The sequence below is a fragment of the Heteronotia binoei genome, chromosome 15 (genome assembly GCF_032191835.1).
Source record: "Heteronotia binoei isolate CCM8104 ecotype False Entrance Well chromosome 15, APGP_CSIRO_Hbin_v1, whole genome shotgun sequence".
Taxonomy (NCBI): Eukaryota; Metazoa; Chordata; class Lepidosauria; order Squamata; family Gekkonidae; genus Heteronotia; species Heteronotia binoei.
Genome location: NC_083237.1, coordinates 37,340,607 through 37,354,737, shown reverse-complemented (window position 1 = coordinate 37,354,737; position 14,131 = coordinate 37,340,607). Strand labels below are relative to the sequence as shown.

Below are 14,131 nucleotides of genomic sequence, written 5' to 3'. Positions count from 1 at the left end.
TGCCACTGCCAGGGGGTGATCAAGAGCTGCTGGATCTGCGGAGGAGAGGCTGCTACTCTCTGGGCATCCAGTACATGCCACGGAATAGCTGGACCTTCTTCAGCGTCGGGAAGCTCACCGCCTTCTGGTATCTTCTCAGCCATTAGGCTACAAAGTGGCCAGGGTGGTTAAGCTTCAAAAGGATTCTTAGCAAAATGTCAAGTCGACGGATTCAAGAACGAGTCAAAGTTGATACTAAGACTACATTTATTGATAACCGGTACTCTGGCGCAAGCCTCTAGCTTGCTAAGAATGAAACCAATACATTGATATATGGGTTTTAAGATACACGTCAAAGACATTCCTACGGGGCGGGGGGGGGAGGTTCATCCAGGAAACATTCACACACAACTACAAGATACTTTTTCAGGCAGTTATCTAGCCATTTGTCCTTGCATTATCATGCAAGGCTTCCTCCCACCTCAGGCCCTGAGAAGGCGCCGCCTGTTTCTTTCACACCAGTTGCAAATCAAGGAATGGGGCTAACAAGGGGGGAAGGGTGAAACATTAGCAGCAGTGGATCCATTATGATTTTAACTAAGCCGGATATAACAGGCCAAGATCGCCCAGTCTTTACATCGAATTAGTCGATTTTGACAGCAATCCTCTCTGGTTCTTTCCACCCTGAACAATTTAGTGTCATCTGCAAACATGGCCACATTGCTGCTTACGCCCGACTCCGGATCATTAATGAACAAGTTAAAGAGCATGAGTTGTATTGACACGCAACCTGATGCAACCTGCTGTTAAAGGGATGTGTTACACGTATAAGGTTAGCCATGTTCAGTTTTAAAGCCATCATTTTATCCATTGGGTATGTCTCCTCTCCAACCTATGTCCACTTAGAACTGTTGCATCTCCACAATTCTCTAAATAATGTCTGTGTTGCAAAACACGCTTTCCCCAAACAATATGAAGCCTGCTACACCTGTGGCTGACCCTTCTTTCCCCCTTAGGAAACATCCGGCATTCCTTGGGGTGGGCAGATCCCTCGCCACCATTGGGGACTGTTGAGTCACTCCCCCATAAGGAAACATACGGCGTTCATTTTTTGTGTGGTGCGCATGTGTGGGAGGGGCAGCTGTCCCTTTGATGATGATAGGGGCCCCCTAGCTACTACTACTGTAGGCATTAAGTTTAAAGTTGGAACCCACTTCATCAAATGTAAGATGTGAATCCTCAGGACCTCATATAAAGAGAACTGACTTTCCACAAAATTTATTAAATAGGAGGGAATTTTTGGTAAGAACAATTTGTCTGGAAAAAAAGATGAGGAAAATTGCCCATTATTTATTTATTTATACATTCAGTTTCTAGACTGCTCTTGGGCAGTGTACAGCATTCAAAGAGATATAACCACAGCATTTAAAACAAGATTTAAAGAATAAAACAGATACAGTAATCATTCCAATGGCATCTAAAGATCAAATTTGTTGTCACCTCAAAGGGGAAAAAGAAAGGAAGGACAATCTAATTTTTTTTAAAAAAAAACCTTTGCTGTCCTCAACCATAGGTTTGGTGGAACATCCTTTACTGACTCTGCAAAACTGTTTTAAGTTTTGCAGGACTTTGATGTCATTTGGCAGCGAGTTCCCTCAGATCAAGGCGAGAACTGAAAAGGTCCTGACCCTGGTCAAGGATAACTACATATTTCTCTGTCCAGGGATCACCATGGTTTATATACATATAGAAGCTATATAAATATTGATGTTTACAAACTATTGAATCATGTGAAAAAATGAGGAGTCAGATTTTTTTCCTGCTATACTGCCAAAGTTTGCCTAATTTGATTGGCAATAGCATCAGGACAGCTAAAAGGAAGCACTATATTATATTCTGCATAATAATTTATTGAATAAGATGCTATAAAGGTGATGTCCACTGGTAAAGAAGACTTTAAATGGGGATTATACAGGTTAAAGGAAGTGGACAGATCCATGAGTGGCCATTAACTATGATGTCCACATGCATCATTGATGTTCAGAGGCTGTACACTTGTGGATGCCAGTTTAGGGAAGCCTTGGTGTGGTAGCTGTTACCTTTGTCCCCCACTGCTATGATTCCCAGAGGCATCTGCCTGGTATGGATAGGAAATAGGACACTGGACTAGCAAGACTTTCATCCTTATGAAAGGTACAGGGCATGTAGTCTTATCCTCATTTTAATGCAATGATTAAAAATATAAATCAGTGTTTCCTCTGCATATTTCAATAGCCTACTGAATTATTAAAATGCATGGGAAGAAAAGATAAGGCAGTTTTTCCGGTACTGAAGGAAATACATTCTGTGTATGTCCTGAAGCATTTGTCTTCCAGATCTCAGCTCATGTTGAAAACAAACTCATGAGATAAACCATTTGGAAATACTGACACAAACTGAGTAATTAGAGAAGACAAATTCTAGAGTGGTAGTCATGTTAGCCTGTTGTGAAAAACAAAAACAAAAAACAAAAAAGGAAACTTGTGCTACCATGAAAAGATGATGATTGTATCGGAGTTTCAGCTTTCATGGTTAGAATCTATTTCATCAGATTCGTGAAGTGAATTCTCAGCCTGTTGATATAGATACACACAGGGGGGAAGTATTTATAAGGAAAGAAAGCAGTTGTAATTCTCATTAAAGTGCATGCTATGGAACTATGATAACTTTAATTACATGCTATTAAAAAAAGATTATATGCAAGTGAAACAGAAGTAAGCTCCATTATATAAAATGGGACTTCTTAACCTGCAAATGCTGCCACTTCCTTGCCAATTCATCTAGTGATCTTTCATTAAGAAACACCAATTTTTATAGCTGCTGCGAGTGAATGGTCAATAAGTCTTCTTTGTGATGAACTTCTAGCAGGATAGCCGTATTAGTCTATTGTGGCATAGCAAAACAGAAGTCCAATGGCACCTTAAAGACTATCAGAATTTTTACAGTATCAGTTTTCATGAGACACAGCTAACTTCCTTAGGTACAATGAGAAAAAGAAACCTCATGTTATGTACTAAGTTCAGGGCTTTTTTTGTAGCAGGAACTCCTTTACATATTAGGCTACACCCCCCTGATGTAGCCAATCCTCCAAGAGCTTACAGGGCTTTTCTCACAGGGCCTACTGTAAGTTCTTGGAGGATTGGCTACATTGGGGGGGGGGGGGTGTAGCCTAATATACAAAGAAATTCTTGCTACAAAAAAAGCCCTGTTTAATGTAATGCCTAAACTTGAAGCAAAGATCCATTGCAGGGCAGATCCTGATGCCTACATTCTGATTCCGCATATATTGCTTGATTGTTCCTTTTATCATAATCTCCATAAAGATTTATTTTGCAAGCTTTCTTTCTTGCCAGATTTGTCTATTCTGCCACGCTGTTATTATTTTTTGAACGATACTGAGGGGGAGGTTAGCGAGGCTGTGGCAAAATTTTTGGCTGACATCCTTAAATTTAAATCTGACCATGTATGAATGCATCTGTAAGCTCGGTTTCATTTTGATTTTATCTCCAATGTTTAAATTTTTATATTATGTGTATTTTTATTCGCAACTGTTATGCCATTAAAGGTTTGGTATGGGCCTACATTCTGATTGGCTGTTCTGTTAGAACCAGCCAATCAGGAAGCCTGGTATTTTGGAGGAAATGTCAAAGAAGGATCCTAGAGGGTGCAGTAGGATTGGTGAGTGCCTGTCTGAGGGGGCATGGTTTTCTATGTTCTAACCAGGCCTTGGATTCAGTGGGAGCTCACAGGAGCACAGCTCCTGAACCTTTCTGAGAGTTCCACCTCCTTGTCCATTGAATAGTAGGTGCAGCTGCATAACAATCCCTGGATGAGCTCCACCACGTATTTTTCTACAAAACGATCCCTGGTTCTAACTGTATATATTTGTTTACTTCCAGTTTATTGTTTGTATCACTGCTCCTCAGTAAACACGTTTTGTGGAAAAGAGTTGACTGAACCCACTTTATAACACTTCTTTACCTCAATATTACAGACAATTAGAGAAGTTGGTGGGAAAAATGGGAGTCGTCGTCATTATTTTTAAAAGCTAATTTTCTTCTCCAGCAGTTCTAAGTTGGGGAAAAGGCTGGAGAGCCTCTATCTTCTTTACCACCCAAGGTTAAAAAATAATATAAAGGAGAACCACTCCCAGAAATATATACACACACACACACACACACACACACACAAATCATAGGGTTGCCAGCCCCTAGGCTGAATTGTAAAATGTGTTTACAATTAATTTCCATGTGACAGAGATCAGTTCCTGGAGAAAATGGCCCTTTAGATAGTGGAAAGTGAGGTTTGGAGATGGGAGGGACTTCAGTGGGGCATGGCATTATGCCCCATTGAAGTCCCCTTTCCAAACCCCACCTTTCTTATGCTTCACCCCCCCACCCCCCAAAAAAAATCTCCAGGTATTTCCCAAATACCCAAGGACCCATGACCAATCTGGATCTGAGCTAGCAACCCTACTCATAGAAAAACTTTCCTAGAAACGATTTTAGAAAAATGCCCCAAATGGAAAAGCTTCAGTAATGCAGTCTTGATCTCTTTGTTTCTCAGGCTATAGATGAGTGGATTGAGCAATGGAGAGATTATAGTATATATCACAGCAAAAACTACATCTAGATAAGAAGAAGTATTAGTGGGAGGCCTTGCATAAGCAAAGATTCCACTAAATACAAGGAGAGATACTACAGTGAGGTGAGGAAGGCAAGTGGAAAGGGCTTTCTTTTGGCCCTGTACTGAAGGGATTCTGAGCACTGTAGCAAAAATTTTAATATAAGTTACGATGATGAACATAAAGCATCCTAGCACAATGCTACAGTTAAGCACAAGGAGGCCAACTTCCACTAAGTACAAGTCAGAGCAGGCAAGCTTTAGTAACTTTGGGACTTCACAAAAGAATTGATTGACCACATTGGAACAGAAAGTAATAGCAAAAGTGCCTCCAGTGTGTAATGTTGCATTAAGAATACCACTAATCCATGCACTGATTGCCATCTGAATGCAGGCTCCTTTATGCATAATTAGCTCATATTGTAATGGATTGCAGATAGCGACATATCGATCATGCGCCATTACTGTGAGCAGGGCAAGGTCTGAGGTTGCAAAGGCAAAGAAAAAGAAAACCTGAGCAACACACCCAAAATAAGAGATTGACCTGGTGTTCATGAGGGAATTGAACATAGCTTTTGGTACCATAACAGAAATGGAACCAATATCCATAACACTCAAGTTCATTAAGAAAAAATACATTGGGCTGTGCAGGTGATGATCAATAGTTATCAAAATGGTGATGAGAAGATTGTTGGTCACAGCTACCAAGTACAATCCTAGGAAAGCGGAGAAGTATAAAATCTGTAGGTTCCAGACCTCTGCAAATTCCAGGAGGAGGAATGTGGATGTGCTGCTAGCATTAGTCATTTTGTCCTCGATACCCTGATTCTTGTTATCTGTGGGACAAAGTACTACCAATATTATTTCAAGGTTGATCAGAATTGCATATTCTGAAAATCTCAGTCCACCAAATAAACCTGTGTTGTATGACATTTACCTTATATTAAGATTGTATCTACCATCTTAATCTCAACTTCTACACAGGCTGATCTCCTCTAGGGTACACAGACCTAAACACATACATAAGATGTAGAATTATAAGCTTGATTAGGAATTATTGCACATAGCTAAAGGGACTAAATAGCCTTCTCTTTCTCTCCTGAGATGTATGCAATGACATAATGTTTTATTGGTTTACTTACATAGTACATTTAAAAAATATTCCCACACTTTTTTAAGGCCAAGGACCCATGACCTGGATAGCTCAAGCTAGCCCAGTCTTGTCAGATATCAGAAGCTAAGCATGGACTGCCCTGACTAGTATTTAGATGGAAGACCTCCAAGGAATAGCAATGATGCAGAGATAGGCAATGGAAAACCACCCCTGAATGTCTCTTGCCTTGAAAACACTATGGGGTCACCATAAACCAGCTGTGACTTGACAGCGTTTTCCACCATCCTTCTTCAAGGAGCTCAAAGTGGCATCTATGTTTCCCTCCTCCCATTTTTAACAGTACTGTGTGATAAACTGGTTGAGAGTGAAAAATTGTCTGACTTCATCCAGTAAACTTAATAGCAAGTGGAAATTTGAAGCTGGGTTTCTCCAGTTGTAGACCAGCAATTAATCAATATATCAAACTGGCTCTCTGAACTCTGCTTATGAACATTCAATTTAATATTTAAAAGTCATTAGTAGACCTACCTTCCTTGATATCATTCCATTTCAGAAATAATTACTCTTGTGGCTAGCAGAACATCTTCTGATGAAGAATTCCACAAAAAATGCTGCATTTACAGAAAACATGTTCTTTAGTTTCATGTGTATCTATTGACAGTCTTCATCTTTTGGCAGACCCCAAATTCTACGGCCACTTGAAATGGAGAACTTTTTTTCTGTCCAATCTCTCCTGACTCTCTTTTCATGTACTTTCCCCTAAATTAAACAGCTCTAAATACTATAGCTTTTCCTCATAGGCAATGGCATTTGTGTTGCCTTTTTTGCATGTTTTTCCAGCTCTGTGACAGGGTAGATAGAACTATACACTAGAACTATACACAATACTTCTCACTCGCCATAACCACAGTCTTTTCTCCAGTTAGTTTCTACTATTTCAAAATACTCTTGTGGAATACTATGTGGAATACTATGTGGAAGTTTGAAACAATAAGGGCACAGCCCTAGAAGTCCCACTGAATAAAATATGATGCATTTATGAACAGAACTGCTGAGAATTGTTCTTCCCTAAAAAAAAAAAAAATCCTTGCATACATCAGTTTACATGTATTTACATTCAATATTCTTTGGCACACTGATGCCCAGTCATAAATTTTGAAATGATACTTTTGGAGCAGTGTGCTCTCTGATTGGATTGTCACCATCCTGGCTAATTAGGTGTCTTGTACAAGCATAATTCATAGCTTAGTCCTGATTTAGAATATTTATAAGTCAAAGAGCTTCTCAAGTTGACTAATAGAACTCACTTTAAATAAGAATAAAATCCTAAATTGCACTATAAACATCTTGATGCCATGTTGGCAAGAACTGAGCAGCTGGTCTTCTGTTGATTGACACTTGGTAGTTGGCTGGCAGGAGCTCTTCACAAAGGCAAGGGACCGGGGCTGAGCTAAAAGATTTCCATCAGCAACCCGTCTTACCTTTGTTGGCAGTTGGTGTCAGATCACTCAAGAACAATTTAGATAATGCTAATCTCAGCTCAGATCCTTGGATCACCTGCAGTTTATCACCCTTCTTTGAATGAACAGTCTACCAATTCTTACCTATCATGTACCTATTCTTAGTTCAGTCTTCTCCCAAAATCACTAAGTTTTATGCAGTGTTTTTCAGGATTAAAGCTTTTTTGGGATGTTAGATTATACAGTAATTACTGGATCACCTGAACACAAAATTCAATGTGCCACTAGAAAAATGCACTGGGTTGGAACCAGTCACTCCTCCCCCTCACTCACTCATTCAAATCCCCTTCTTACTACAGTTGCTATCCCATATGGCATCTGCCCATGAAGATCCCATAAATCCAGCACTATTTTTTTTGGTGGTTGAAGGAGACTGTTCCATCTGGTTTGGTGCATTCACAGAACTAGAATTCAAATAGACAAGTCCAACAACAGGACATCTGGTGAATCTATACCAGAGAACTCATTGTCCATGCAAAGCAATTACCTACAGGGAGTCAGCCCACTTTCTCATACCTGCACACACGCATGCACACACAAGAATTCAGACAAGCCATTCCCTCCTGATCACAAAGAAAACTTTCAGATTAATCAATGTCATAAGCATTGATTATCAGCATCACTGATAGTGCAACTAACTTATTGGGGCATGCACCAGCTGTTTTAGGAGACATACTAATTCAAAATGCTTAGCAAAAAATATGGAATAGCAAAAAGGTTGCTATATACTAAGGGTCATATACTCACCTTATTCTTTCATATAGGCGCTGATGTTGCAAGTCAAGGAAAATCAGTCATCTGTTCTGTTCATGTGGGCAGCAGGTAGTTAGGTGACCGCTATTGCACTGTGGCTGATACCAAATCTTAGCTTCATAGCCTGTCTTGGAGCAATCAAAACAGCTGGCAAGTGGTGCACTGCTACCACTTCATTCTTTAATTCTGGTAACTGATTTTCTTATATGTATTTCCATGCACATGACTATTCCAGAACATTGTTCCTCCTCAACTATGGCAGAGATATGAAGATGGATTCACAGAAGAAGGCATTAAGTATCCCATGCATGGTTGTGTGCTAACTGAAATATTAAGTTTAAACAATTTGCCCATAAACTGGGAGGCAGAGCTTGTGGCTCTGAGAATTCAGAAAAGGTCCCAAGCCAAGAGAATCCCCATACTCCTTCAGAGACTGCATGGTTCAACATAGGTTCAATGAATTCCCCCAGCATGGAAAAGTGATAACATTCAGAAAGACTGTTAAATAAGAAGAAAAGAAACAACAGCCTTCTTCTAGACCACAGCACAATAAAAAAGGAAAAACTCTCAGAACAGACCAGAACTTAAAATTTAAAGTTAAGAACCAACTTGTCTTTTAAACCTAAGAAATTGTTTGTCTTTTAAAGTTAAGAAACTGTTTGTCTGAACAATTTCCCCACCACCACCACCCTCCTCTGCTGTATTGTTTCTTATATTTTTGTACTTTTGAACATATGATTCAAGACATAAAACTTGATACCAAAAAATTCTCTTTTCAAATAAGGTACCGGAATGAAAGAGGACATTATTGACATAAAACAAGTGACATGATCTTTTTTCCCCTCTCAAAAGACAATTTTCCATACAATAAGTGACCCTTTATGACTGTCTTTAGAAGTGCAGCCAATCCAATGAGTTGAGTTTTTAGAAAGTAGTTAATGTAAAGAAGCTTCAAAGCCAGTGTGGCATGGTGGCTAGAGTGTTGGACTAGGATCTGAGAAACCTGTGTTTGAATCTCCACTCTGTCATGGAAGCTTGCTGGGTGACCTTGGGCCACTGACACACTTTCAGCCTAACCTAGTTTACAGGATTACTGGGAGGATAAAATGGAGGAGATGAGGACAATATAAATCACTTTGGGTCCCCATTGGGCGGAAAGGCAAAATAACTAGTTTCATTACTTAGATACTGGATGAGCAAGCACAATGGAGGGCAGATGTTCAGGTCAAATCCTGTAACATGGAGGGCTGTTGGCCCCAACACACCCCAGATTCATTATTCAGTCTGTGGCAACTGCAGTTTCCCTTCAGGCACAGAATAGTTCCTCATATAATGAAAGGCTAGCAACCAAGGACTAAGAAACAGTATAATTGAATTTACGTTTGAGGCCTTCTAAAATGGTATATTTCTTCTGCTGTGTCTTCACACATTGACCTGGTTTGGGTGTAAAGACATAATATTCATGGAGACATCCTTGCTGACTAGCAACCGCTCCAGGTCAGTGGCATCATCAGGGAACAGACTGTTCAATTGCCCAGTAGTAGCCCCATCCAAGGAAGAGCTGGGTGAAGTAGAACAGGGGCTGATCTCTGGCCAGTGGTGATTGACTAATCCCAATGTGCTGCATGGCCTAAAGGGTCATCCAATGGGATCTGGAAGTTTCTGAGGATGATAGTTTCCATGTCCTTCTTCCTTCTCTTGTCCTACCTCATAAACTCCACCCTTCCTTTTTATATAGTGCAACTGTGTGGATGAGGGGAAAGTGTGCTGCTTTGGAGCCCAGACTCAATTAGGTAAAATTGTACTGTATAGCTTGCTCCTGATTAACAGTTCATTCGTCTATGGAACTGGACCACTGTTGAACTGAGTCATATTGTCATATTGGCTTGCATAATATTGCTTTAAGAATGATTTGATCAGATTAAATAACTTTAAAAATTAATTGTCCCCCAGTTGGAATAAAGAGGCTGACACATGTATATGGGTAAACGGGCCACTTTATTAACATAACTGTGACTTAATTTGTATGGCAAGGGCTACCTAAGCTGGACAAGCCCCAGGGTCATCTCATGACCCTTCCTTGTCCAGAAATGGGCGAGCCACCCTGCCCCCTGCATGAGCCATCATAATGTGGCTACTGCTGGGCCGGCCAGGCCAAATGTCCTCACCCCATTCCCTGCCTCGATCACCAGAAAGAGCCGGACCTGGGTGAAGCCATTTTGTGATCTGCATTATGTGACATTGAGCCGTGTAGAATACAGTGCCCCAGGCTGAGAGAGGTAAAGCTTCAGAGTACCTGTGATCGGGCTTTCTCTGTTATGGCTCCACGCCTATGGAACCAGCTTCCGGAGGATCTGCGGGCCCTGCGGGAATTTGAACAGTTCTGCAGGGCCTGCAAGACCACCCTGTTTCGATTGGCCTTCACCGACTAAGGGGAACTGCTAGTGAAACCTATACAATAGCACCAGTATATTAATTTTAATGATTTTATTGATTTTAGAGTTTTAGTAGAATTTTAATTAATGTGTTAATTAGTTATGTTTAAATACCTTGTAAAACTAATGTCAGAACTTGTAACTTTCATATATGCTGTTAGCCACACTGACTCCATATTGTAATCCAGTACTAACACATGATGCCTTGCCTCTGTAACTAACACAAACTGTTCTGCATTTCAAACACCCTGTGATCACTGGAGGGTGACAGATAACCTCTGGTCAACATCTGCAGGTGGCCTTTGAAGCCAGGCTGAGCAGGCCTTCCCAGCGGGACTGCATCCTCCCTTCTGATAACAAATCCTGGGAAAGAGACACTTGTCTGCAAACCGCGTGAAAGGTCGTTTTATTGTTGCTGTCTTAACCGCATAAAATGTAACTAGATGCCAGGCTCAGGCATCAGTGTTATCTTGAAGCTTCAGCACTGTAGTTCTCGAATAAACGCCTATACTTTGTAACAAGTTTGGGTCTTGTTTGATGTTCTGCCAGTTCTGACATTATAACACTGATCCCATTATTCTGGGACTTATCCGAACTGGCAACCTGGCTGAATGGCAGCAAAGGCTCCAGACAACGGAGAGCCCAGCACTCCCCCGGAGGAGAGGCCGCTAGAGCCTGGGGTGAACGCGGTGAGACGCAAGATAAAAGACCTCGCGCACTTCTCCACGGACGACTTCCCCTCACGGAGTTGGAGCCCGAGGAAATCCACCGTCGCCATGGAGGCAGCAGACGCGAGATACCGGGCGATCGCCACCGGCGCGGGGGGAGACGAAGAGGACCCCGGCTGGGACAAAGGCACCGTCCCCGGCAGAGGGGACCCGATCCGAGCGCTCCGCAACGAGCTGTCCGACTGGGTGAGGGACATCCACGACCAAGTCCACATGTCCCGAGTGCAGATGGCAGAAGAAATGCAGCAACAGATGGGCGCTCTTCGCGACCAGATCTGCGCCCTGCAAGGGGTCCTCCCGGCCGCCCCGGTGGGCCCACCCGAAGGAGGACCCGCACCACCACCCATCCCGGCGCCCCCGGCCCTGCCGCCTGCGGGGCCTGGTGACGGGGGAGGGGGAGGCCCTGTGGGGCCGCCAGTACCAGCACCCCCGGTGCCGGCTCCGGCCGGGCCCCCGCCTGCCGCACCAGCGGCCCCGGGAGCCCCGGCCGCGCCACCAGCCCCAGTGGGCCCAGGTGCTCCAGCACTCCCGGCACCGGGCCCCGCCGCCCCGGCACCAGCGGGGCCACCACCAGCCGCGCCCGGGGCCCCGGGCGGGGGCGATGGGGGGGAGCCCGGGAGCTGAAGATCACCTTCGACGGGGATGGGGACGAGGTGGAGTACTTCACCATCCACTGCAACAGTTTTTTCATGCACTGGGGGACAAGCTACCCCACGGAGGTGAGCCGCGTGGACCACATCACCTCGAAATTGAAGGGGGCTGCAAGGAAGTGGTACGTGGGGCTATACACCGGGCGCAAACCTGAGTTGGCCACGGTGGCCAACTTCCTCCAAGCGATTCTGCGGCAGTACAGGGACCCCCTCCGAGAAGAGAAGGCCATCGAAGCCCTCCAGAGGATCGAGCAGGGGAACTGCACCACCCGCGAGTATGCCACCGAGTTTATGGGCCATTGCGCGGCAGCAAGAGGATGGAGCGAAGTAATGAAGTACACAGCCTTCAAGAACGGGCTGAACGCGAACATCCTCGACAGGTGCTATCACCAAGGCCGACTCGATACCCTGGTCAGCTGGATCCAACTGGCTGGGGAGGTGGAAACTGACCTGCAGCATGTCGGGATGCGCCGCCAGCAGCAACTGGGGAAGAAGGGGGGAAAGCCAGCTCACACCGCCAGCAAACCCGAGGGGAAATGGTCCCCAGCCACCTCCACACCCGTGGCGGCCAGCAGGAAATGCTTCAGATGCGGAGACCCGGGGCACATTGCTGCCAACTGCCCCACGAAACCCCCGCCGACCCCCACCCCGTCCAAGCCGTTCGCGGGCACCCCGAAGAAGGGAGGAGGCCGCACCAAGGAGCCCAGTCGGGGCGCCGTCGCCGCTTCCATGGCGATTGACGAGGAATTTACCACCATTGACGAGTCCAGCGAGGAGTCGTGGGACCAGGAGTCGGCGGAAAACGACAACGACCTGCTTTAATCGGTGCCGCAAAGCAGGTCCAGGAGACACCGGCACCCATGACGGTGAGAGTTACCGGGGAACTTTTATTCATGGCAGTGACAATGCTGAACCCCAGCCTAAAGCGCTTCATGCACGCCCGGGCCCTGATAGACTCTGGGTGCACCCGGGACATCATCACCCCGCGGTTAGTAGAGGCCCTTGGCCTAACCCAGTCCCCCTTACCACACCCGATCCTATTTGAGCAGATGGACAGGTCGGTGATGAAAGGGAAACCGTGCACCCACGAGACCCAAGCGGTTCCGGTAGGGACGGAGGACCACTGGGGGATAGAAACATTCATAATAGCCCCTTCCTCCTCCTTCGACATAGTGGTGGGGGCGGGGTGGCTAGCGCGGCACCAGCCGGACATACGGTGGGAAGAGCAGATTGTGCACTTCCCCGACTGGCGGTGTGAGCACCACCATTGGCGACCCGAATGGGGACCCAGGGCGCCGCCTCGAAACGAGAGGCTCTGCCTTACGGTAGAGGAAGTAGGGTCGATTCCGGCGGAGTACAGGGATCTAAGAAAGGCCTTTAGCGAGCAAGAGGCGGACGAACTCCCCCCGCACTGTCCCACTGACTGCGCCATCGAGCTAATACCAGGGCAAGAACTACCCAAAGCCAAACTGTACTCTATGGGGTGGGCGGAAAAAGCAGAACTGAAAAAATTTATTGACAAGAACTTAAAGCGGGGGTTCATCAGGCCGGCCACGGCCCCCCACGCCGCCCCTATCCTCTTCCGCAAGAAGAAGGAGGGTAGTCTGAGACTTTGCACAGATTTTCATGGGATAAACGGGATTTCTATGTCCAATGCCTACCCGATCCGGCTGATAAAGGACCTGCTGAGTACAGTGGCCGAGGGCAAGGTGTTCACCAAGCTCGACCTCCGCGACGCGTACTTCCGCGTGCGAATCAAGGAGGGCGACGAATGGAAAACGGCATTTAACACGCCAATGGGACAATTTGAATACTTGGTAATGCCCTTCGGACTACAAGGAGCACCCGGGGTGTTTATGAACTTTATCAATGAAGTCTTAACAGAGTATTTGTATAAAGGGGTAGTGGTTTACCTTGATGACATCATTATTTACTCAAAAAACCTTGAATCGCATGTACCGTTGGTGAGAAAAGTGTTGACTACCCTGTACCAAAACAAATTGTATGCCAAGCTAACAAAATGTGAGTTCCACAAAACGGAACTAGACTACCTAGGGTTCCGGGTGTCAGGAGATGGGTTAGCAATGGACCCCGCGAATATCCAGGCGGTCCTAGACTGGGAGCCACCCCGAACTTGACGGCAGCTACAATCATTCCTTGGGTTCGCAAATTTTTATCACGGGTTCATCAAGGGGTTTGCCCAGGTCATGCTGCCCCTTACGGAACTCCTCAAGACGAAGGGGAAGGGGGAGGAAGCGAAAAAACCAGGCACGTGTCTAACCTGGTCACC

The 14,131-nt window shown here is 44.9% G+C and overlaps 1 protein-coding gene across 1 annotated transcript; it reads right to left on the bottom strand.

Moving 5' to 3' along the window:
• Positions 1–4,494: 4,494 nt before the first annotated feature.
• LOC132583417 (olfactory receptor 14I1-like) lies at positions 4,495–5,454 on the bottom strand. Its single transcript, XM_060255057.1, has one exon. It carries the CDS (start codon positions 5,446–5,448, stop codon positions 4,495–4,497), a length of 954 nt encoding a protein of 317 aa, XP_060111040.1. The 5' UTR covers positions 5,449–5,454.
• Between the last annotated feature and the right edge of the window lie 8,677 nt (positions 5,455–14,131).

Coding starts and splice junctions, on each gene's coding strand:
- LOC132583417 (XM_060255057.1), bottom strand. CDS start 5,448: ATGACTAATGCTAGCAGCACATCCACATTCCTCCTCCTGGAATTTGCA.